We start from the raw sequence: 23,594 nt of genomic DNA on the forward strand, positions 1-23,594 counted from the left end.
TTCTTCTTAAATTCACCAAAATCACATCCTTACTCATCGAAGTATCTTTTAGAGAAGTTATGATTCAAGTATAGTTCACAGACCTATTTAAATTCTTGGCTTATTGAAAATCTTTTTCACTTTCAATTATCAATCTGTTAAATAAATTTTATAATTTTATAATTTATTAACCCAAAATTTAATTTTATTGTTTTATGATAAAAAAGATTTAAAATATTAAAATAAATATCACATAATATGCAATTTTTAAAATTGTTTTGAATACTAATCAAAAAATAAAGTTAACATTATGCATCTATTCGATAGATTTTATATATTAATATTCAAATTATTTAACCCAAGGATTTATTTAAACTTTTTAACTACAAATATTTGATTCAATAAATATAATAATTAATTAATTTACATTCTGAAAATTATTTTTAATATTAAAACATTAAATAAATATTATTAGTTTGTTAAATGAATTTATTATTGTTGTTGTTGATGTTATTAGTATTATTGTTATTGCATTTGTTAAGATCAATTTTTTTGTTACTACAATAATCGAAGGATAGAATACTTAAAAAGAAACTTTTAGAGTATTTTTTAAGCTCGCCCACATGTATATTTAAGTAAATAATGAGTTTTAGCCTTTTAGGTGTCTTTTTTCCTATGTATGATAAACAACAAAACGTAACTCTTGATAATGATAACACTCGTTAATTTTATATATAGATATAATCCTTTTTATTATTTATATTGTCAACATAACAAGGTGAGCGTCCATATATACATGTGATAGATCAATAATACGCCCCTTCACATTTTGTTACATCTCAAATTGCAAATATAAAATTCAACATATATCACCATATCTATTCACATCTAGCTAATTTATTTAGCCATGTCTTATGTGTGTTCTATAAACAATTTGGGATATTAGTTGACTCTTAAAATGCTTTTACGGAAAATGGATAAATAGTACTCATATTTAAAAATGTTTAGAGGTCAACTCCAAATGGATGGACCATGTGAACATTGGAACCTCTTAGAGCCAGCCATAAGAATGTGATATGGACATATTTTATTTTAGAGTGATGTTATGCTTATTCTATTGAGATACTTAATTTATACTCCCAACTTATATTTCACTAATATAATTACACTATTTAAATTAAAAATGATAAGACTTAATAATTAACCATCACTTGAGCCAATCAAATAATGACACATCATTTATCACATCAGTTGAGATACAAATTAAGTATCTCAACTAAATAAACATAGCATTATTCTTTATTTTATTATATATGAGCAAGATTATTAAAAACTTCAAAGAAAAATAAAAACAGATATTTATACTACTGTCCATTATATTTTTCCGGCAATCCTCCTTGTTTAATTTGAACACTATAAAAGTATTACACAAAAATTTCACAATTTTATATATCAATTCTAATTACATATTGGGTTTCATAAGTTAAAAATTACATTTATAATTTTATTTTGGTTTTATGTATATATATTATATCTAGCTGAATTGCAATTGATTTAACTAGAACGAAAAATTGTATGATATAAAAGCACTCCTTGAAGTAAGAGAGACCTTACAACGCTATACAGGCGAATTCAGTTTCATCTGATGGGCCGATAAGGGAAAAAGAAATGGTTTTATCATCAAGTCATGGAACAATATTTAATCTTTCTGCACATGGAACTAAAAGTATATTAAATTGATTCTAATCATATATATATATATGTGTGTGTGCAAGTAACAAATAAGTTGTGTGTGTATTAATTTTAAGCATCCAGCCAGCTGCCTAATTAACAATTTATATTTTCTAAATTGACTTTCAACATAGTTAATTACAAGTAACACAAGTTTTGTATTAATTAATTTTAAGCATCCAGCCAGCTGCCAAACTTACGGTTTACAAAATTATTTTTTATTTTTCTATTTTTCTTCACCCGCAAATACATTACTATTAGTAAACACGTAACATAAGACCTTTAAAATTTCAGAATAACTCATCATATAGATATGAATTCAGTATTGGGCTTAACTTTTTAAATTTCAACCATACACTAATATAAACACCCACATGGCAGCAATTTATTAAAATTTCAGCAACAACACAGCTGAGCCTTGAATTCAAATTCCAGAAGAGTACCCCAGTAATTTGTCTATATAAATATGTAGTCGACAACGAAGACGTCGTAACTAAAACTCATTAATTTTCTGCCATTGAAATTTTCAATACATGGCCTGCCAAGAAGAAGGTTTGTTACTTGATGAATATCCCAAAGAAAAATTCTGGGAAATTCTTGACCTTTACCAGTTGGATGGATATTGGTACAGCGGCGATGTGATTCCAGGTATGTTAGCCTTCAAGTCCGAATTCAAAGCTCTTTCTGACGATGTAATCTTGGCATCTTCTATGAAAACAGGAACCACTTGGCTTAAGGCCCTTTGTATTTGCATTATGGGAAACCAACGCAAAAATGATCGTGATGAAGTTGACCAGCTTGAAGTCAAAAATCCTCATGATCATATAAAGTGCTTGGAATATTTGTACTACTTTAATTTACTGTCTAAGCTGAAAGATATGCAATCTCCTAGAGTTTTTAACACCCATTTGCCCTACAGTGCCTTGCCAGAATCGATCAAGAACTCCGAGTGCAAGATCGTTTACATAGCTCGAAACCCTAAGGACACTTTTGTTTCACTATGGCATTTCTTCAACCAAATTTTACCACCCAATACGGAGCCATATCGGTTAGAAAAAGCCTACGATTCTTTTATTAAAGGGATTCATTTATTTGGGCCATTTCATGATCACGTTTTAGAGTACTGGCAGGAGAGCTTAAAGAACCCGAACAAGCTGTTGTTCTTGAAATATGAAGACCTGAAAAGAGATCCCAAAGGAGAAGTGAGGAAGCTGGCTTCATTTCTTGGTCGGCCGTTTGGTGACGAAGATAATGATGAGGTGGATAAGGTGCTGTGGAGATCGAGTTTTGAGAGGCTTAAGAATTTGGAGGTTAACAAAAATGGAAAGCTTTCGGATTCTGGAGTGCCGAACAGTTCCTTTTTCAGACTGGGCAACGTGGGGGACTGGCAGAATTGTTTCACGGATGAGATGAAGCAGGGTTTGGATGAAATTACATGCAAGAAATTCGAGGGAACTGGCCTTGATTTGTAGACTTAAAAAGTTTTAATGTGTCTTGATTCTATTGGTTGGTTACATTTACAATAGATGTATAAAAGAATTCACTCCTTTAATTCCTTTTTCTTTTTTTCTTTTTTTCCCTTTCTTTTAAAGGTTTAAATAAGATCGATTGGTGTTAATCCCATTGAAAATTATCGATGAATGGTTGTTGGCAGATGAATTTTTATTTTAAATCTAATAAATAATACTTTTATGTGATTAGTCTGGCTGTATCTAGGGATAGCAATGGGGAGGGGAGGGGAGGGGACCAATCTCTCCGTATCCATCCCTGCTATTTTGCGCATGTCCTCGTCCCCTCCCCATCCCCGTCAGATAGGAGTGTTCAGAGTCCAATCCGATCCGCTCAATCCGTCTGATCCGCTGAATCTGATCTGTATAAATCCGATCCGTGAATTGGTGGATTGGATATGGATTGAAAATTTAAAAATCCGCAGTCAATGGATTGGATATGGATTTACTTCTATAAATCCACAGAAATCCGTGAATCCACAATATATATATATATATATATATATATATATATATATATATAATTAAAAAATTATTATAAATTTAATTAAAAAAAATTATAAATGTGACATTGCATAGTTACTAAGCACTATAACATATCTTAGTCATTACCCAATAATAATATAAAATAAAAAATAATTAAATAGTCAAATATACAAATATAACTTGTAAAAATTGTAAAAATTGTAAAACAAAATAAAAGCAAAGTCACACGCACTAGCAAAAGCAAAGTAATATAACGCCAAGTTACCAACAATTTGCAAACAAAAAACCCTAAGCTTCCCCGCCGTCACTCACACTAGCAACACTCAATACTGGTTGAATACACTCTCAACACGGATTTAAGGACATCGGCCGCGCGATTCCAGCAAGAGCAAGCCATCTTCTTTCCCAAGTCCATCGAGCCACTTCACATTCACTGGTTTCAGCTGAACAATTTCACTATCACAACCTTCAAGATTGCCACCTGTACGACTTCTCCTTGTTCCCATCGTGGATGGCTCTGTAATCACCACTTTTCGACAGGCGCAACAGCCCTGGTGAAGGATCAGACTATGTCTGGTTTCTGAAACTTCGCCATTTCAATTAATTGTGGCTTTATTTGAACAATTAATTTTGGTGTTATATTAATGTATTATTGTAACTTTGTTTGAACAATTAAGTTTGATGTGTTATATTTTGAAACTTTGAACATATTATTGTAGCTTTATTTGAATAATTAGTCTCGATGTGTTATATTTTGAAACTTTAAATGTATTATTTTAGCTTAATTTAAACAATTAATTTATTTAAATTTTATTCAATTTTAAATTTAATTGGTAGCAAAATTATTTTTATATTAGATTTTTTTTATTTCATTAGTTGGAGAGAACTAAAAATTTTAATTCGAAAACTAATGCACAAAATGGTGGATTGCACATGGATTGAGTCAAATCTGCATCCGATCTGCAGACGTATGGATTGGATATGGATTGAGTCAAATCCGTATCCGATCCGCGGATGTATGGATTGGATTTGGATTGAATTTTATCAATCCGTAGATTCGATTGGATTGAAAAATTATAATCCGTGAACACCCCTACCGTCAAAATTGATTAAGAGAATTCTCATTCCCTCCTCGAATAATAACAGGGGATCCTCGAGGGTCACCGATTTCCAAATAACTAAGACATTTTTTTGTTTTTGTTTTTTAGTTAATTATATTAAAATAAAAAAATTCAAATAAAATTAAAGTTCGAAATATATCTTACATTAATATTGATCCATTACAAAAGTCACATGCAAAATACAAATTTTCAAAATAATTATCTTTGTCAATCTTCATAATCCTACAATTAAAAAAAGAATTTATTTTTATATCGACAATAAAATAAATGAAATAAGTGTACATACTTAATTAATATTTTTAATAAAACAAAATAAAAATTTTGGGCTAATAAAATCTATCCGGCTTTTTTAATGCCCTAAATAAAAATTTAAAACTTTAATTAGTTAATTATGCCTAAAAGTTTAATAATATAAATATTTTTGTTATTTTTACCAATATTTATAATTTTATAATATAATTTAAATTTTATTATTTACTTACTAGTAATTTTAAAAAATTAAAATTAAAATGGTGGAATGGGGAGGGGATAGGGATTCTACCTCATCCCCGTCCCTTCCCTAAATAAGAAATTGGGTAAAACCAATTTATCATTCTTTCCCCGAATAAGAAATCGAGTATAAAATTATATTCGTACCCTCCTGAATGGGGAAAATCCCCGAGAGTACCCGTCTCCATAGGGATTTTTCCCATCTCTAACTGTAATTAACATATAACATTGATTTCATTTGTATGCTATCTACCATTTTATTAAAATTGTCTGAATTAAGATGGTTTTGGTTGATGTTATATATCACAGTTTCACAAACAAAACAGTTCCTTTGTGATATAGTTTGAGAATGCAAATGAATTTTCGGATGATAATTTATTTTTATTTTTTTTGGCGTAGTTTTTTGGCAGCGGAATTTTTATCCTGTCATGTGTACTGCTCAGATTGGCTGATGTATGAGATTAGTTTGGATAGTAAGAACCACGAGCTGACTGAATGGTGTGGTATACAAGCCTCTCAAAAGAGGGGTTCAGAGAGTAACGACCACGGGCACCATCAGGCGTTGTCATTGGCCTAACGATTTTTGTGTTGTGGCTTAATTTTGGATGTGTTTGAGATTGAAGTTTGACTGCTTTAACTTAAAAGTTATAGCATTAAAGTGTTTGGTAAACACTGACTGCTATAACTTAGAAGATATGTTGATATGATTTTTCACTTGTATATTGAAAAATATATTATATCTTTAATAATTTTATTAAAATTATTATTTAAAATTTATATTTACTATATATTATTAACTTTTATTTTATAATTACAGTTTTTTTTTACAGCAGTTGTATCTTAAAAGTTACAGCATCTCAATCTCAAATAGAACTACACATTGATGGATTATAAACTTGGCAATATCATGAACCCTCTTGTTAATAATAGCGCAGGAGTGGAATGTACAAGGAAATAATGAAAATTTGAAGGTAAGGACACTGAATTAGGATTCCCTCATAATATGATATTCTTCGGAGCAATATTCACTTAATTGATTAGTAATTAATAAATTAAAAAATAAAAATAATTAACTATTAATCATACATTGATACTAAAGAACAATTGGCGCAAGAATATTAAAAGCTCAAGAGAATATATTAATTTATGGAAGCTATCTATAGTTTTAGATAGTATAAGAAAGTAACAAAGTGATAAAAGTCTAGGTGAAATCATAATTTTAAAGATTACTGTAAAGATGAATTCCAGAGCAGTGGAGCTGAAGAAAATGCGATTAAGATGAATGCACACTACTACAAAAATGAACATAGATGACGTTTAAATTAATCTTATGATGACGAAGTAAAATTAGTCATCTTTGCAACAGTCATCTAAAACGAGGTACAAAAGATGACGTGTAAAGAGAGTCATCTAATAAGTATCATAGATGACTCATTTCTCAAAAAGCAGTCGTCTAATGTTGTTCTAATTTTCGGCAGCATGGTGTTTAATATGCACATAGGTGACTTACTTTTCAAAAAATCAGTCATCTATAATAATAACGGTTATGCACATAGGTGACTTTCTTTTCAAAAAATCAGTCATCTATTATTATTATTATTATTATTATTATTATTATTATTATTATTATTATTATTATTATTATTATTATTATCATTATCATCATCATCATCATCATCATCATCATCATCATCATCATCATCATCATTATTATTATTATTATTGCGATAATTTTTTTTGAAAAGCTGCAACATAAAAATAAATATTCAAGCAATTGCAATAGTCGTATATAAATTTGGTACATGACAAACAATACCAAAAATATTCTTTATGTTTACAATTTCCAAATGAAAGTAACTAGATATCCATAACTCTTTTTTCTTAAAATAGAACTGTATTACATTCTTCACAAGAACAACAAAATGCAGGGGCTCCAGTTGGCTACTCCAATAATCATGCTACTCCAATAATCATGCCAAACCCAAAGGGAGTTGGAGAGTGAAACTTTTAGATGAACCTTCCTTAATTACAAAATGAAAATAATTGAAATAATTTTATAAACTTTTTAATATCTTATTCGAAACAAAGATAATAACAAAGATGCAGATAAAAATAATAATCCTATTGATTTACTAACCTCACAAAGTCATTGTGCTACAAAATTTAGCGAAAAATGTTCTGCCATATGTACTCTGCCCACTCCACTCTTACTTTATCAATATCTTTTTGGGTGAAACTATCTCGTCCAACAAACTATATATCATGCACAAAATCGTCAACATTAATACATGCATCAACCTTATGAAATCTATAAATTTTAAAAGGATAAGGAGATAACTACCAAGTTTTTTATTGAATCAGCCTGATTTTCAATGATTTCCTTCATAAATCTCATGACATAATATCCACATTCAGTATTTGTAGTTTGTTGAGGACACTACACATAAATTTTGAACTAATTAATGTCATTTACATATGTAAATAAATTTAAATTGAACATACATATGTACAATTTCATATACCTTAACCCTTTTCCAAACAAAGGATTTTCGATTCGCATTTCCCATTTTTGCTATAAAAATCTTGAAAGCACTTAAGATACATAATTAAATACACATTTAGTCAAGCATGTTTTAATAAATGCATTATAATTGACAACAAAATGACAATAACTTACAGTGATACAAAGTTCTTCAAATCAGGGCGAGGTTCATGACCGAGTGAATCAAAAAAATATACTATAAATTTGTGCGGATCCACAACAATCAACATCCAATGTTTGCTATATATAATGATAAATATCAGCCTTGCATATTTTTGTAAAAGAAAAAGAGAATAAACTCCAAATGCTATATACAATTAATAAAATAACAAACCTGGTATTGTAAGGAAACATCAGAAGCTGTTGTGGATCAAGTATTTCCATTCTTGATACCATTGCACGAGCTCTAGTCTCATCATTATTTCCGGTTTCATCACAAAAGATTGAAGGATTACCAAATTTGTAAATATGTTCCTGGGGATGATCCTTCAAGACTTCGTAAAGATGCCTACAAAAAACAAGTAATAATTACTTCACTGCATAAATAAAAATTATTTCTAATTATTTTGCCAAGAAAATAAGTAATTTAATTAAATTACTTCATGTAACAAATTATTGTTGCGACCCCAATCTTTTCCATGCTACAGAATTGTACAATGTCATCAACTGATAAATATAATTCAGCTTGTTCATTGTTGAAGATCCCTGGATAAATTTCAATAAATAATGCTTTAGTCAACACTCGGCGAGCGTACTTGCAAAGAGCATCTATTCTTGCTGGCACTTTGTATTCCTGCATATTCTCAATAGATTTATTTATGTAACTACAAATATGTATGAGATATCTACAAGCGAAAACAAAAATTAATTAACCAAAACACAAAAAAGAATAAGACATTATAGGCGTCAATGATATGCTCAGTTAAATGCTAAATTTATACATGAGTGCAACATATAATGACAGAATACTTGGACCCCATGTGATTTTTTAAATCTTTCAACACAATTTTTCAAAGGGTTAGTGTTCACTGTTCATCAAGCAAGAATATAATTTCGGATATGATTTGGGGTGTTTTTGACTTTGTGATGACCACATATTAAATGGAAAATGATATTTGAATAGTGGCAAGACAAAAACAATAACTACTGCGGCAAGAACATTACTATCATTTTTGTACAATACACATATTGCTATCTTCGAAACTTTACTTAGCTACAAGAGTTATATTTGATTGCAGTTTGTAAAATTTTCTAGACAGCTGCAGGATAAATTATGTGTATCAAACAAATAAACAACACTCTCCAGAATTAAAAAAATTATTATTATTAATTTAAGACATATCAAAAGCAAACAATTAATTATAGATATATACCTCAAAATCATTCAAGATGACAAATTGCTTAGGCCAAGCAACATGGGATCCAATGGCATGGCTAACAATAACTAACTCATCCCTGACAGGCCTTGGTAAAAAAGGTATCCCCTTTAATTGCTATATCAACAGCCACACGAACATCCGTGACTGCCAATGGTACTCCATGCACAGTAGAATTAGGATCATTGTTTTCTAACATTGTACCTTTGGCTACAATATTGTTTATGCTGCCCACTGCTAACATACATGATTTGCCCTACATCATCTATGAGTAAAGTATTAATCATAGCATTATAAGTGATTAAAATTTAAACTTTGAGATTTGGAATTTAAAAAAAAAGAACTGCACTTATTTTTTATGTATACTTGTTTCTTCTTGAAGCACTCATTTTGCATATGTACTTGTTTTTTCTTGGAGCACTTTTTCTTCATTCTTGGTTCTTCGGAGCAGCTGCCTTTTTCTGAGGGAACTTTTGGTGACTGGATCGGTAGGACTCCATTCTTTCGGAATTCTTCAAAAAAATGCATCATTTGTTCTTGTACAATCTTCCCCACATTTTGCTCTAACAGAAATTTTTCTTGTGAAATTTTCTCATAATTTTCCTCTAGTTGAGTTATACGCTCTTGTAACTCATTGTTGGATGAGAAGCTTCGTTTTTTCCTTCCAAAGTATGAAGAAGGTGTGGCAAAACGTCCTCCAGTTCTTACTCGACCTGAACTTTCAGGGGTTCCTAAAGCTATTGTTAGAACATCATTCCTACCACCAGTAGCTATAACCCCTTCCTCACTTTTCTTTGTTATCTCATCCTACATTTGAATAATAACAAGAAATCAGCAACTTTTTAGTTCATATGTTAAATTATTCAAAATCATATATTTATAAAACTTACTATTTCATCAGCCTTTTCTCTAACGACCTCGCTCGTGTATCTACCTTTCTTATTTTTACGTGCTGCTTTCCATAAGGTAGAGCGACTAATTTCTTCATTGTTTCCAGCAGCTTGTTGCTATATATAAATTTAAATGAATTAAAGTGATACATAACTTTCTTAATTCAGGTGATAGACTGAAAAGGAAAGTTATACATACATATAAATGTTTGTGTACATACCAATTCCTCCTTTAATCCCACATAGCCTTTCCTTGAAAGGCAATGATTGTATATATTTTTTGCCCTTCTTTCTCTATATTTTTGGCTGATTTCCTGCATTCAATAATCAAGGTAAATACGCAAACAATGAAAAACATACATTTAATTCAAAAAGTTAGTCAATACCTCAAATGCACTAGAAGTTCGATAACGTACGAAAACTTCCCAATCTTCTTGCTCGATAAAATCATACATTTTAGGCGGGCATTTCAGTGCCTCTGGCTTATCTTTATATCTCTTGATATATTTAGTGGTGAGTCTATTCTTGAAGGTTCTCCATTTATTCGCAGCTGAAGATAAGAATTTGCCTTGAAGCTCATCATCCATCTCAAAAGAGAACTGCAATATGCATAGCATGTTTAAAAAAAAATTCACAAATTAAATAAATGAGTATTAGTTCAGGAAAAGGGCTGTAAACACATACTTTTATGCATTCCCATATCTTTTCTTTGGTCTCTGATGGCACTTTGCTCCAATCTTCATAAGAAATTCGAACCATGGTGCGTGCCAAGACACCCAAAAAGCTAAACAATCGTGTTGCTACCTTGCCATGTGGTTGTCCTCTTTTGTTATACTCAACTATAAGCTTTTGTCCATTGTTTCTATTTCTGACCAGCTGAGGTAAATTCGTTCGACCTCTACTTTTTCTTTTTTTGACAATTGAACTCATTTCTGTAGCAATGTTTTATAAACCTGCTGCAAAATAACTAAAGAAAAAAATTGATGAGAATTTAATAGAAGAATAATAGGTCACATAAGCTAAATAAATGATATACATTAAAATAATAATTCAGTACATCAAATATGTTGAAAAAAAACTTACATTTTTTTTTTCTAATCAACGTTTTCAACCAATGTTTCCTCATTGATATCAGTTCGGATGTAAGCTAAATCGTCATCACTCATTTTATCAAATGACTCAACAGATGGCATCAAATTGCTAGAATTTTGATGTTCTAACATGATGTCACCTAGATCTTCTCTTGAATCATCTATATATTCCCTACGTGGATTCACTATCACAATAGACCACCTTGGATCGAGTTGATCTTCAGCATAAAATACTTGTATCGGTTGAGAAGCCAAAATAAAACAATCATCTTTATGGCCTATCCTATTAAGGTTTACCAACGTAGCTCCTAGCTCATCGTTTTTTATCCCATGATTGTTTTCAACCCAATCACACTTAAATACAGGAATCTTGAACTTGTTGTAATCAAGCTCCCATATCTCTTGTATAACTCCATAAAATGACATATTTGCCACCACAGGATTCTTATCTTTAGCACTTGAAATCTGAAATGTGTTTGCCTCTAAATAGACTCCACTGTTCTGTAAAACTCGTAAGTCATCACGTTCTTTGGTATGAAAACGATAACCATTAATTTCATAGCCTTGGTACTTTATCACTTCAGGGCGAGGTCCATGTGCAATCCACCTTAAGGCTTCCGAGATATTGTTCCTTGATTCGTTAAGTTGAATTTCAACCTATATGATAGTAATAAAAAATGTATATAAATAATATACAAATATCTTAGAATAACAAAAAAACTGTTTATGGATGAACTATATAGTTAATTACTTTTTGACGCAACCAATATATGAAAGTCCTATTATGTTCATCCTGTAGCCATTTTTTCTTCTTTGACTTTGCTGGATATTTCTTCTTCAAGAACTCCATATGCTCTCTAAGATATCAAAGATGAAATAAGAATGATTATAACTATTACAGAAAATATAACTAATATATATAAGATAAAGGAAATAGTTACTAACATGATATACGGCTGAACTTCATTTGTATTTTCCAGTACATATCTATGTGCCTGCACCCATAATTTACGATCTATTCTAACAACACATCCTCCTGGTAAAGGTAATCCAACATCAGATCTGTATTTTTTCGGTGGAATGCCAATTGCATCAACTTCAGATAAGTATTCTATGCAGAACTCAATAGCCTCTTCAGCTATATATGATTCAACAATGCAACCCTCTGGTTTATCTCGATTTCGTACATAATCCTTCAATATTTTCATTTGCCTCTCAAATGGATACATCCATCGGAGGTAAACAGGTCCACAAAGTTTGACTTCTCTAACAAGGTGCACTGGTAAGTGAATCATAATATCAAAGAAAGCTGGCAAGAAATATTTTTCTAACAAGCATATAGTATTCACCAAATCTGCTTGCATTTGATCCAATTTTGACACATCCACTACTTTACTGCACAGGTTGCTAAAAAAAGCACAAAATCTTATTATTACATATCTAACATGTTTTGGTAACAAGGATCGTATTGCTAAAGGAAACAATTGTTGCATCAAAGCATGACAATCATGAGATTTCAAGCCATAGATTTTCAAATCTTGCAATGAGATTAGATTTCTAAAATTTGAACAATAGCCATCAGGAACCTTAAGTTCAAACAATGTCTTACAAAATTTTTTCTTTTCTTCCCTTGACAAAGTATAACACGCAGGAGGTAATTTTGTTCCATTTTGGCCAACTCTTGGCAGTAATTCTTTCCTTACACCCATTTCATGTAGATCCATACGAGCTGCAAAACCATCTTTTGATTTCCCTGGAATGTCAAGTAAAGTCCCCACAAGACTTTCACACACATTCTTTTCAATATGCATAACATCAAGAGTGTGTCTAACATATAAAGACTTCCAATAATCAAGCTAAAAAAAAAATAGATTTTTTCTTCCAGCAAACTCTTTCATTGATATCAGTTGCACGACTATTTGCTTTTTTTTTCCCTAACGAGAAATTTAATCTTTGAACTCGTGCCAAGATTTCCTCCCCTTTCAGCGGTTCTGGAGCAATTTCAATTTCCTCTTCATTATTAAATGCCTTCTTCTGAAACCGATATGGATGATATCGTGGTAAAAATCTTCTATGACCGATATAAGACATTTTTTTACTATGGCCGAGCCGAACTGCACATGTTTTTTCACTACAAATTGGACATGCTTTATATCCTTTTACAGTGCAACCAGCCAAGTTTCCATAAGCAGGAAAATCATTTATCGTCCACATTAAAATAGCTTTCAATGTGAAAGACTCTTGACGATAAGCATCATAAGCTTCAATGCCTACCTCCCACAATATTTTAAGATCATCAATCAATGGAGCTAAGTAGACATCAATATCATTACCAGGCTGTTTGGGACCTGAAATTAATAATGTCAACATCATAAATTTCCTCTTCATACAAAGCCATGGAGGAAGATTATATGTCACTACTATGACGGGCCAACAACTATACCTACTACTAAGAGAATTATATGGATTAATCCCGTCTGCAGATAATGCAAGTCGCAAGTTCCTTGGTTCAACTCCAAAATCAGGCCATAAGTGATCTATTAGTTTCCATGCCGGGGTATCTGCAGGATGACGTAATAGTCCATCAGTTTCCCTTTGAGTGGCATGCCATGTTAGATTTTTTGAAGTTTCAACACTTCAAAACATTCTTTTAAACCTTGGGATTGGTGGGAAATACCATAAAACCTTTGCTGGAACACCAATCTTCATCTCAGTTGAATTTTTTTTCAACTTCCACCTTGCTGCACCACAATTAGGACATATAACAGCATCTTTATAGTCCTTTCTATAAAGTATACAGTCATTTGGACATGCATGTATCTTCTCATACTCCATCCCTAATGCATTTAAGGTTTTTTTTGCCTCGTACATTGAACAAGGCATTTCATTATTGTCAGGCAACATTTCTCTTAACAATTTCAACAAATCTGAAAAGCCTCGGTCTGACCACCCATTTCTTGCTTTTAGGCTGTACAATTTTACCAATGCAGATAATTTTGTAAACTTACTACAACCTGGGTATAACTTTTTCTCAGCATCAGCCAATAAATTCTCAAATTGTTTAGGGTTGTTTTCAAAATGATCATAAGCTCCTTGAATCATCTCTACAGTGTTGGCCACAGATTCGGTTTCAAAGGCTCTTGTTTCAAATTCTCTTGTAGATTGAGTGTTGCTAGTAGTTGATAGCTTCTTAACAACCTTTTCTCCATGCAAAATCCAATTATTGTAACTTTGGTCTATACCATTCAAATACAAATGGTCTCTAATCTCATCAACAGTCTGATGTTTCACATTTCCACATTTCATACATGGACATAGTATGTGATTAGAATTTGTTGCATGAACCATTGCAAAATCTATAAATCTTTCAACACCAATCTCATAATCTTTTGATCTTCGATCCATAGACATCCAAGATTTGTCCATTCTGAATGTAAAATATAAATATATCATTCTAAAACATTTTCCATAATTTCCTTCTAAGTATCTATGTCCTAATTTGAGAAAAAGTAAAACATAGGACCTTAATATTATTATTCTATCAAAATAATATCAATAAAAACATTAATTTACTAAAGCACATAACATAATAAATTGACCAAAGCTTAATGGACATGAAGTGTCAGGGACTAAACACAAAAGCACAACAAAATGGATTGCTACGGTGGAGAGCATTTGTATTAAGTGCGAAGCATATATATGATGACAAGTATAAACATCTGAATTTTTTAAAAATATGTATCAGTTTCTGAAACTAACATTATTTCTCTTATTAATATTTGTTCATATATTAGATTCAAGATGTTTTATTAATTAATTATTAAATTGTATACTTTATGTCTTTATTTCTATATTACTTGTATTAAAAATAAATAAGTTAAAATAATAATTTTTATAATTATATACTCTATTAAATTATAATCTCTTTATAGTAATAAAATTATTTTGATTCTAATAATATGATTATAATTATAGGTAGATTTTACAATATTCTATATGATACTAAAGGAAAGAGGATGAAATGATTAATTAATATTGTAATATCACATAATATTATATAAATGCTTATTCTATTAATTCTCCGTTAGTTTTTATTTTTTTAATAAGAAAGTATGTGTGTATATAAATTAATTTTAAGTTATTTGAAGAATTTGAAATATTTATAATTTTGCAACAAATCCCACATGGCGCTTGTCGTTCTTGGTTTCCCAATTTCGTAAAAGATAAGATGAAAGAAAAGAGAAGGGGAAAAGAAAAGAAAGATAATCCAATTAAAAGAAAGAGGAGAGGTCAAGTTGACAATTACGAAGGAAAAGAATAGAAGTCGTGAGGTTCTGAGATTGATAACTGATTAAATTTCAAAGGAGCATGACATGATTCGACCAAATTTGTAACTTCCCTAAAATATTAATCCCCAGAAAAATTTTTATTGTTCATCCATATTTTCAACATTTGCTATTCAAATAGAGTAAATTAGACAAAGAAAAGAAAAGAAAAAACAGCACATGTAGGCCACCCACAATCAAACAATCTATCATTTTTTTTCTCAAACATGATTAAACAAAAGGAAAGAAAGTACCTTTATGTGGGGACCGAAACTTTTAAAATCCAATATACAAGGTAGCCGAGTGCTTCAACAATTTCCTTGATAGTGATGTGGTCCCAAGCTTTACAATCTTCTTGCCAACATGTGTGGTCCAGAGCTTCCAAATTTCTTCCCAATTTGTCTTCACTTCCACTATGTGTGAACAGTTAGGGTTTACGATTTTGGGTCTATATAAATAATGGGTGAAATTAAGAGTTTGGAACTTGGAAATAGAAGATAGGAAGATGTTTTTTATGGGCAAAGGGGAATTTTACAGAGAAAGAAAGTCACAGAAGAATGGAGGCTGAAACAAAGAGACAATGATATTTCGCGGTAGACAAAGAAAATAAAGAGGGAAAGTGGCTTTTTATACTACAAACTAAATGACACATTTTATAAAGAAGAGTCACCTTTTAATTAACTAAAGATGACTTCTTATTTAGTGGTGAGTCATTTTTATGTCATAAATAAAAACAATTTTATAATATATGACTTCCAAAAGTAAATAAAAGTCATCTAAACTAATAGATGACAATTAATAATATGTTTGTCATGTATTACATGTCATCTTTGTCCTGTTTTGTAGTAGTGATGTAAGGTAGTTACGTGACTAGCTCTTTATCTTGCTTGAAAAGTGCACCACCAGATGGAAAGTAATAATTTTTTCTATGCAAGACAAATGAAGTCTCTTTGAAAAATTGCCATCTGAATTTGCTCCTGAATTACAAGTATAATAATACAATAAAGTCATCTATTTAATTACATAACAGTGCTAAGATAAAAAGTCAAAAGTTTTATACGTGAATAGACTTGGAGTTTTTTGGGGCGTGCAAAGAGTGAGTAAGATTTTTGTAATTAAATTAGGGTTATTTTTGGCCACCCCATAAGAATCGATAAATATTACAGCACACCCTAATGTTTCACCAATTATTACTGCACACCCATTCCATTAGAAATCACCGTTAACTTAACTGCTACAAGGATAGAATAGTAAAGTTATAGGGATGAATAGAGGGAAAAAAAAATTGTTTTTGCCTTCCTTCACCACAACTCCATTCACACTCCATCTTCGTCTCTCCTCTATTAACACTCCACAACAAGCGCTTATTTCTTCCCTTTTTCCATTTACACTTCCCAGCAAGTGTTGTTCGCTTTTCCCTTCCATTGACGTCACAAGGGTCACATAACCAACTGCACTGCCATAGCGAATGCTCGTTTCTAGGTGGAAACAAGCGACAGGAGCGTGACGCGAGATCGGGAGGCTTCTAGCAATTCGCAGAGTCATGGCCTGCTGCTGACTGACGCGGCATCGTCAATGGTAACTAGCAACTGCAAAATCACAACCCTAAAATTTTGGGATTTCCATGTTATTGTTTACTGATTTTTAGGTTTGGGTATTTTATAATTTGTTTGATATATAAATTATTTTGATTGTGCGTAGAAATTGGAAGTTTATGTTGTCTGTGGTGCTTTCAAAGTAAATATTCGGGATATTGCTATCGAGACTGGGAAGTGGGAAATGTGACGATGTTGGAGCATAAGAGTTGGACTCTAGGCTTTGGTTCTAGAACTAATAATTCCAATTAATTTTAGTTTTCGTTTAATTTCTTAAAAAAAGCTTAATTTATTGTAATTATTTTCCGTCTGTATTTCATCATTTTTGTTTTACATTTTATAATTATCTTTTCAAGAAAATAAATTGGCAACTGCTAAATAATATATTCCTGTAATTTCTTTATAAATGTATGGGTCATTTAATACTCGCAGTCAATTCAATTTATATAGGCGGCAGTGTGGTGATTTCAGCTAGGAATGGCAAAATGTCGAGTCGGGCTCGGACTTGGCCAAGCCCTACCCGACCCGATCAAAAGAAATTTGAAACCCGACCCTAAAAAAGCCCGAACACTATTTAGTTAGGGTCGGGTTCGGGCCAACATCGGGTCGGGCCCAACCCGACCCTACCGAAATAATTAACCCCACAATTCAATTCCCATTTCCCACCACCATTTCAACCAATTCGGCAATTACTCAACCATTTCAAACACAATTCAATTCCACTTTCCACAACTATTTCAATCAATTCCACAACTATTTCAACCCCACACACAAATCAATTCCAAAATCCAACATGAAAAACACACAATGCAATTAAATTAAAAACACACAATGTAATTCCACAACCATTTTACCCATACACAATTCAATTCAACAACCCAACATAAAAAATAAAAAACTCATGTCTTATATAAATAAAAACACAATGCAATTAAATTAAAAACACACAATGTAATTCCACAACCATTTTAGTCATGCACAATTCAATTCAACAACCCAACATAAAAAATAAAAAAATGCATGTCTTATACAAATAAAAACACAATGCAATTAAATAAAAAACACACAATGTGTGATGTTGTGAGGATGTGTTGTGTGCGTGTGTTAACTTGTGTTAGTTTTTTATTTTTTAAATAGGATCGGGTCGACATTAAGCCCGACCCTGACCCTAAATTTGTTCGGGCCTTAAAATTTTGACCCTAACCCGACCCTAAACTTGAAAATTCGGGTCAAAATCCTAAAAATTAGGGTTGGATCAATCGGGCCAAAAATAGAGTCGGGCTTAATTGCCAAGCCTAATTTCAGCAAATATCTGTCAAAACTATTAAAGTCAACGGTGATTTCTAACAGAATGAGTACGCTATGATAGTTGTTGAAAAATTAGGGTGTGCGGTAATATTTATCGATTCTTATGGGTTGTGGCGAAAAATAACCCAATTAAATTATTTCTTTTTGGTAATTTTACTTGTGGACAATTTAATAATAAAGTCACTTATTCAAAAGTGGGTACGAAGAGTATTTTCATGGGTTCAAAAAAGTTACCCAAATTGTAATCCATTTGCACTCTACACGGAAAGTCCCTAAATTTAAACAAGAACAAGAAATTCAAAAGATTTTAAACATTTGACCACAATATCAGTCCTTCGAGATCCGTAATAAGTCTTAAGCAAGAGTCCAAGAGAAAACTTTTTGTTTCAAATGTTTAGTTATTATGGGCTAAGGTCCCTAATCAGGCTTAGCTACGTATCTCTGTTTTACTGGGACTTTCTCAAATAAGACTTCAAGAAGTAGCCGAGGACCGAATCAGACGCTGGGTTTTAACTTTTGTTAAGGATTGACTTTAGGCTAAAACAACCATGATGTATATATGTTTTGTATAATACTCGAATGTAATTACTAGAAATAATTTTCACAAGTAATTAAATCAAATAGTCTTCATACACAAACGATTATATTATTATCAAGGGAATCAATATCATTATAGCAAGATTATAAATAAATATACAAAAGGATTACCTCACAATAATATATAAATATATTCACGGAGGAAAAATTTCGTACAAAAACTTGGACTCCGTACTCTCCATGATGAGACAAGCGCGGACCAAAAAGTAAAAAAGGCACTGATGATCCAAGAATTGACTCAGATAACGAAGAGAAGAGCCTAATACCACAGAAAATACATGGCGACGCATTGCATTTTCCAACTTTAATTGGATTATATTTAATAATATTATGTAAAACATATACAAAGGATTTGGTGGAGGAGCAAATGGGAGATTGATTAGGGGAAAAAAAGAAAAAAGTGAGAGAGAGAGAGAGAGAGAGAGAGAGAGAGAGAGAGAGAGAGAGAATAAGAGAAAAAGGCAATGGGCCTTTGCCTTAGCATTGCTCTTTTAACACTCCACTCTAAGCTCCACCATCCATTTTCATTTAACAAGAAGAAAAAGGAAAATTGAAGGGGAAAAGGAAAAAAGCAACACAAACTACAATACTACCACTGTACACAAGAAGAAGCAGGCTGTGAAAGGACCTTATTCCCCCCACCACACACAAACTCCCTCCATTCTTTAGCATTCCTGAAAATAAAAATAAATTTTGTCAGAGCCATATAACTAGTGATGGCACTTTTGTGTCACCAGTAGTTTAATGTTTAATGTTTCATTATACATCCCCTAATCTTTCTCTTCTTCATCATTTTGCGCGAGATTCCCGATTTTAATATCCCTATTAATATGCCATTCATAACACGCTATTGTTTAATATTCTATTCTGATGTTTTCAGTATTTATTTGACAATAATATAAGGTTCCTTTATCTTCAGGTTAATCTTTCCCAACATATCAGTAATATCTAGATTGATTCCCTAATTTAATTATATATAAGATAAAACTGAAAGTAAAACATAAGCAACTGAAGCATTTTTGTAGAAAACACTTTAATTAATAAGTTTTCTACAAAAACACTTACCGCACAGTTTTATAAAAATGCTTTCGAAACACAGTTTATACAACCATACAACAAACGTGCAGTACAGTCACTTCCACTTTTCATTACTCGTCTCAAATTCTTTTGTTAAACATCCTAAACATTTTTGTTACAAATTCTAAAGTTTTTATTGCATAAGTTGAAGTTGGAATCTATAACAAAAATTATCTTAAAATTTATTAGAAAAAATTTAAAATTTGTAACAGAAAGTGAGAGGAGTTGTAACTCATATAAACTGTAAAAGTGATTATCATAATAGCTGTATCCTAGAAATGCACTTACAAACAAGATCCTTTGGAACTAAAACTAATTGGTGGGACTCGCAAATTGCAGAGAAATGGATCCAAAGCATCAAAATGGACCAGCTAGTCGCATCATTTTGACAATTTGGACCACAAAAACAAGGTGCCCGTCCAAAAAGCTATGCCTAATCTAAGCATAGGTGGCCCAGCTCTTTTCATACTTTTACAATAGGGTAATTCCTTTTGACCTAAATCTAAAAGCTTTAGCAATTAATGTTTTCAAACAAATGACAAGGCATCGCATTACCTAGTCCACAAGATTAGAACAAAGCTAAGGTCATCCTGTATTCCTGTGTTGGTTGTTAGCTCATCGTCCCTGTAATAATGAAAAGGATCCCTTAAGTTGTATGCATGTATCTCTCATATAAATAGTGAATAGACCCACACCATTCACTATTTACGTGAGAAGGCTGTAAGTTAACATTAGCCTAATGAAAAACATGGCTTATTTGTAACATATAATATTGTGTTAATGATATTAAACAAAAGCATGCTAAGATGGAAACAAAAAATTTTACCCTTTCATGAATTTAGAATTTTCGTTTTAATAATTTTATTTAAAAAAATTCTCTAAATTCATAAAAAGACAAAAAATTTTATTGTCGTTTTGTCATACTTTCACTTAAATATCATTTCCTGCGATATTATTATATTACTAACATTCAAATGTGATTAAAAAAAAACTATTTTTAACCAAAAGCGTTTACCCATTACGAGTCTAAAAATTTTTAGTACCCTATTACGTCATATTTTTGACATATAATATTATATTAGTAACATTTATTATTAACAAAAAACATTATTTTTATCACTAATTAATATAAAATATTTCAAGTATGACGTTATATGTTACTAAACATAAATTAGGAAAAATAACTTATATTATCCTATTGTTTCGGTCAAATGTACATTTGACATGTGAAGTATCGACAAACAATTAGAGAAGTAAAGAAATCTAGAATTTGCATACAGTTACAACAACCAGCAAGGAGCCAAATAATAATAATAATAATAATAATAATAATTCCTCAACTAGCTACCAAAACAGCCTCAACCCGATTAATTAAATTGAAAGATACGGATTTTCAGGTATTATAATATCCTCGAACCTTAAACATCACAAATAATAACCTCATAAAAAATCATTTCAATTTAATTTTTTTTTAAAAAAAAAAAGTGAAAAATTCGATTATTAAAAAGTGGGATATCTATTCACACTAATTAGCTCAACTAAAAAGCTGACTAAAAAGCAATTAATTTAGTTATGAATTAATTTTTTTAAAAAATGGCAGTAATAATGAGCTTACCTAGAAATGGTGTCAATTCAATCTCTGAAAATAACTTTAGATGCAATCTTCATCAATGGCTTTATGCAATCCGGAGAGAACTTCCTGGCAAAAAAATAAGAGTATCTCGAATTGGATTGCCTCAGCGTGTGAATAAGCGCTGGCGAGATCTCGCCGGTGTCGTAAGTATGAGGATGGCCGTCGACGCTGTCAGTCCAGTTCACTCTCGTCAGCGTATAATGACTGCAACCTTCTGGATCCTTCATCGACAGTAATGTCGGAAAGTAATGCTCCTCGGGATAACACGAATGAATATTCAGACACGGGAGCTTAAATTTCTTCCACAGCTTCCGATCCTTAAGCACGAGCAACGCGTGTCGTTTCGCCAGGATGAAAAACTGAGATCCGACTCTGAACTTCTCGAACGGTACCTCCGGCAGCATCACGTACTGGCCACGCGCGGCGTACCGCTCGGCGAGGTTCGGATCTCGCGAGAGGATCTCGATGAAGCTCTTGTGCTTGGATTGCGTCGAGAAGGCGTTCAGGACTCTGATCGAGTTCCCGAAGAGGGAGCGGTAGACGAATCTGAAAGAGTGGAGGGGAATGCAAGATTGGGAGACGAGTGCGAAGTACAGATTCAATGGATCGTCGAGGATGGCGTTGGCCATGAGCCTACGCGCGGCGGAGATGAGTGTGGGCGACGCGCGCTCGGTTCTCTTGGCCGGTATGAACCGGTTTTGGAAGAGCTTGTGAGTGTCCGAGAGCTTGGCGGAGGGATCGGCGTGGACGTAGATGTTGTAGAGGCGTTCGTTGCCGGAGAAGAATTGGGACCAGACGGGGGCGAAGACGAGATCGGAGTTTGTGAGGAAGAGGAAGGCAATTTTGGGCCTAGCGTTTGAGAAGGAGAGATGGGAGACTTTGGAAGAGGAGGCGCGTGAGGAGGACGCCGAGAGAGTGGCGTTGCGGAAGAGAGAGAGGTCGTCGAGGTCGTCGGCGATGGAAATGTGCGAGGTCGGCGGGTGTTTGAGGGGGAGGATATGGGGACCGTACAAGAAGAAGAGGAGAGATAGGGAAATGAACAGAGCGAATGAGTAGAAATACGGAGATGACGGCATTGCCGCCGTTGCAAAAGCTTAGGATTGGATTGATGAGACGATAGCGAGAGACAGTGAGAGAGTAAAGAAACCAAGTGTGTGTGAAAGGAAAGGAAAGAAAATAAAAGACTTTCGCACTCTGTACAGTGTATTTGTTTGATTAAACGGATTCGGAGGGCGAAGAGACAGTACAATCTAAAGTGGAGGGGACACTGATGTCGATGCTGATATTTAACATTCACCTTCTTTTTTCATGTTTATTATCACTGTCAATTTGACTAAAATGCCCTCAAAAGGAGAAAAATATTTCTTTTTCCAAAACAGAAGAATACTAATTTAATGCCCGAGGGTATTATAGTAATGAAGAATTTGGTTTCTTTTTGGTTCATGTGGCGTTTCTCTTGCCATAAAAGAACCCGTTAGCTTTTTATTGGAAGAAAATAGTGGGTGCAACCGAAGCTCTAACTTGGATGCCATTTTATGAGTGTCCCGGCATATGCTAACAAGTAACAACAAGTGGTCTTTATCACGGGACTTCAAGAGTGTAACACGCGTTTTATACACACTTAACAATTTGTTTCGTTCGTTATTACACCTTTTGTTTTGTTTCTTAGGTCTGGAAAGCATACGGCTTCAATAAAATGATTTTGGGGTGTGAGTGTTTTTTTTATTTTTTTATTTTTTTATTTACAGCAGATGTTGGTGCGTTGGTATAACAATAAGATAGAATGTAGTCATGTACCGACAACATACTCACACATAAATAAAATATCTTCTACAGAGAGCATCAA

General features: G+C 32.4%; 4 protein-coding genes across 16 annotated transcripts; 1 reads left to right on the forward strand and 3 right to left on the reverse strand.

The window, feature by feature from the left end:
* The first annotated feature begins 2,163 nt into the window (after window positions 1-2,163).
* On the forward strand, window positions 2,164-3,358 carry LOC102629410 (cytosolic sulfotransferase 12-like). The gene is made up of 2 exons (XM_052439520.1): window positions 2,164-2,358; window positions 2,431-3,358. Exons 1-2 carry the CDS (start codon window positions 2,244-2,246, stop codon window positions 3,180-3,182), a joined length of 867 nt encoding a protein of 288 aa, XP_052295480.1. The 5' UTR covers window positions 2,164-2,243; the 3' UTR covers window positions 3,183-3,358.
* A 3,709-nt stretch (window positions 3,359-7,067) lies between these two features.
* On the reverse strand, window positions 7,068-16,145 carry LOC127901782 (uncharacterized). Of its 12 annotated transcripts, XM_052439512.1 has the most exons (17): window positions 15,793-16,138; window positions 12,159-12,249; window positions 11,965-12,070; window positions 11,206-11,870; window positions 10,807-11,089; window positions 10,509-10,721; window positions 10,344-10,436; window positions 10,123-10,239; window positions 9,599-10,039; window positions 9,230-9,488; window positions 8,456-8,649; window positions 8,191-8,364; window positions 7,992-8,096; window positions 7,837-7,906; window positions 7,656-7,751; window positions 7,452-7,567; window positions 7,068-7,335 (listed from the first exon to the last, which is right to left on the reverse strand). In XM_052439512.1, the coding sequence occupies exons 5-10, from the start codon at window positions 11,050-11,052 to the stop codon at window positions 9,306-9,308; spliced, it is 1,293 nt and encodes a 430-aa protein (XP_052295472.1). In that variant the 5' UTR covers window positions 11,053-11,089; window positions 11,206-11,870; window positions 11,965-12,070; window positions 12,159-12,249; window positions 15,793-16,138; the 3' UTR covers window positions 7,068-7,335; window positions 7,452-7,567; window positions 7,656-7,751; window positions 7,837-7,906; window positions 7,992-8,096; window positions 8,191-8,364; window positions 8,456-8,649; window positions 9,230-9,305. The 12 variants fall into 12 exon arrangements, with proteins under 12 accessions (XP_052295472.1, XP_052295478.1, XP_052295473.1 ...); XM_052439518.1 differs by lacking the exon at window positions 15,793-16,138 and having other exon boundaries at window positions 8,456-8,561; window positions 12,159-15,001; XM_052439513.1 differs by lacking the exon at window positions 15,793-16,138 and having other exon boundaries at window positions 10,807-11,078; window positions 12,159-14,990.
* On the reverse strand, window positions 13,065-14,639 carry LOC127901851 (uncharacterized). Its single transcript, XM_052439871.1, has 2 exons — window positions 13,891-14,639; window positions 13,065-13,806 (listed from the first exon to the last, which is right to left on the reverse strand). The coding sequence occupies exons 1-2, from the start codon at window positions 14,637-14,639 to the stop codon at window positions 13,065-13,067; spliced, it is 1,491 nt and encodes a 496-aa protein (XP_052295831.1).
* Window positions 16,146-19,145: 3,000 nt separating the features above from the next.
* LOC102607967 (hypothetical protein) lies at window positions 19,146-23,258 on the reverse strand. 2 transcript variants are annotated; one of them, XR_371396.4, is made up of 3 exons: window positions 21,731-23,258; window positions 20,671-20,739; window positions 19,146-19,712 (listed from the first exon to the last, which is right to left on the reverse strand). XR_371396.4 is itself a non-coding variant. In XM_006485419.4 (2 exons), the coding sequence occupies exon 1, from the start codon at window positions 22,822-22,824 to the stop codon at window positions 21,748-21,750; it is 1,077 nt and encodes a 358-aa protein (XP_006485482.1). In that variant the 5' UTR covers window positions 22,825-23,256; the 3' UTR covers window positions 19,146-19,712; window positions 21,731-21,747. The 2 variants fall into 2 exon arrangements, 1 of the variants encoding a protein (XP_006485482.1); XM_006485419.4 differs by lacking the exon at window positions 20,671-20,739 and having other exon boundaries at window positions 21,731-23,256.
* Between the last annotated feature and the right edge of the window lie 336 nt (window positions 23,259-23,594).

This window comes from Citrus sinensis, chromosome 4 (genome assembly GCF_022201045.2).
Source record: "Citrus sinensis cultivar Valencia sweet orange chromosome 4, DVS_A1.0, whole genome shotgun sequence".
Lineage (NCBI taxonomy): Eukaryota > Viridiplantae > Streptophyta > Magnoliopsida > Sapindales > Rutaceae > Citrus > Citrus sinensis.

Bases quoted from the DNA above. Each gene is read 5' to 3' on its own strand.
- LOC102629410 (XM_052439520.1), top strand. From the start codon at position 2,244: ATGGCCTGCCAAGAAGAAGGTTTGTTACTTGATGAATATCCCAAAGAA. The intron at 2,359-2,430 runs GTATGTTAGCCT...CTATGAAAACAG, and splicing joins CAGCGGCGATGTGATTCCAG to GAACCACTTGGCTTAAGGCC.
- LOC127901851 (XM_052439871.1), bottom strand. From the start codon at position 14,639: ATGGACAAATCTTGGATGTCTATGGATCGAAGATCAAAAGATTATGAG. The intron at 13,807-13,890 runs GTATTTCCCACC...TGCCACTCAAAG, and splicing joins GTTCCAGCAAAGGTTTTATG to GGAAACTGATGGACTATTAC.
- LOC102607967 (XM_006485419.4), bottom strand. From the start codon at position 22,824: ATGCCGTCATCTCCGTATTTCTACTCATTCGCTCTGTTCATTTCCCTA.
- LOC127901782 (XM_052439509.1), bottom strand. From the start codon at position 13,024: ATGCATATTGAAAAGAATGTGTGTGAAAGTCTTGTGGGGACTTTACTT. The intron at 12,071-12,158 runs GTTAGTAACTAT...TTGATATCTTAG, and splicing joins GAAGTTCAGCCGTATATCAT to AGAGCATATGGAGTTCTTGA. The intron at 11,871-11,964 runs GTAATTAACTAT...ACTATCATATAG, and splicing joins TATATTGGTTGCGTCAAAAA to GTTGAAATTCAACTTAACGA.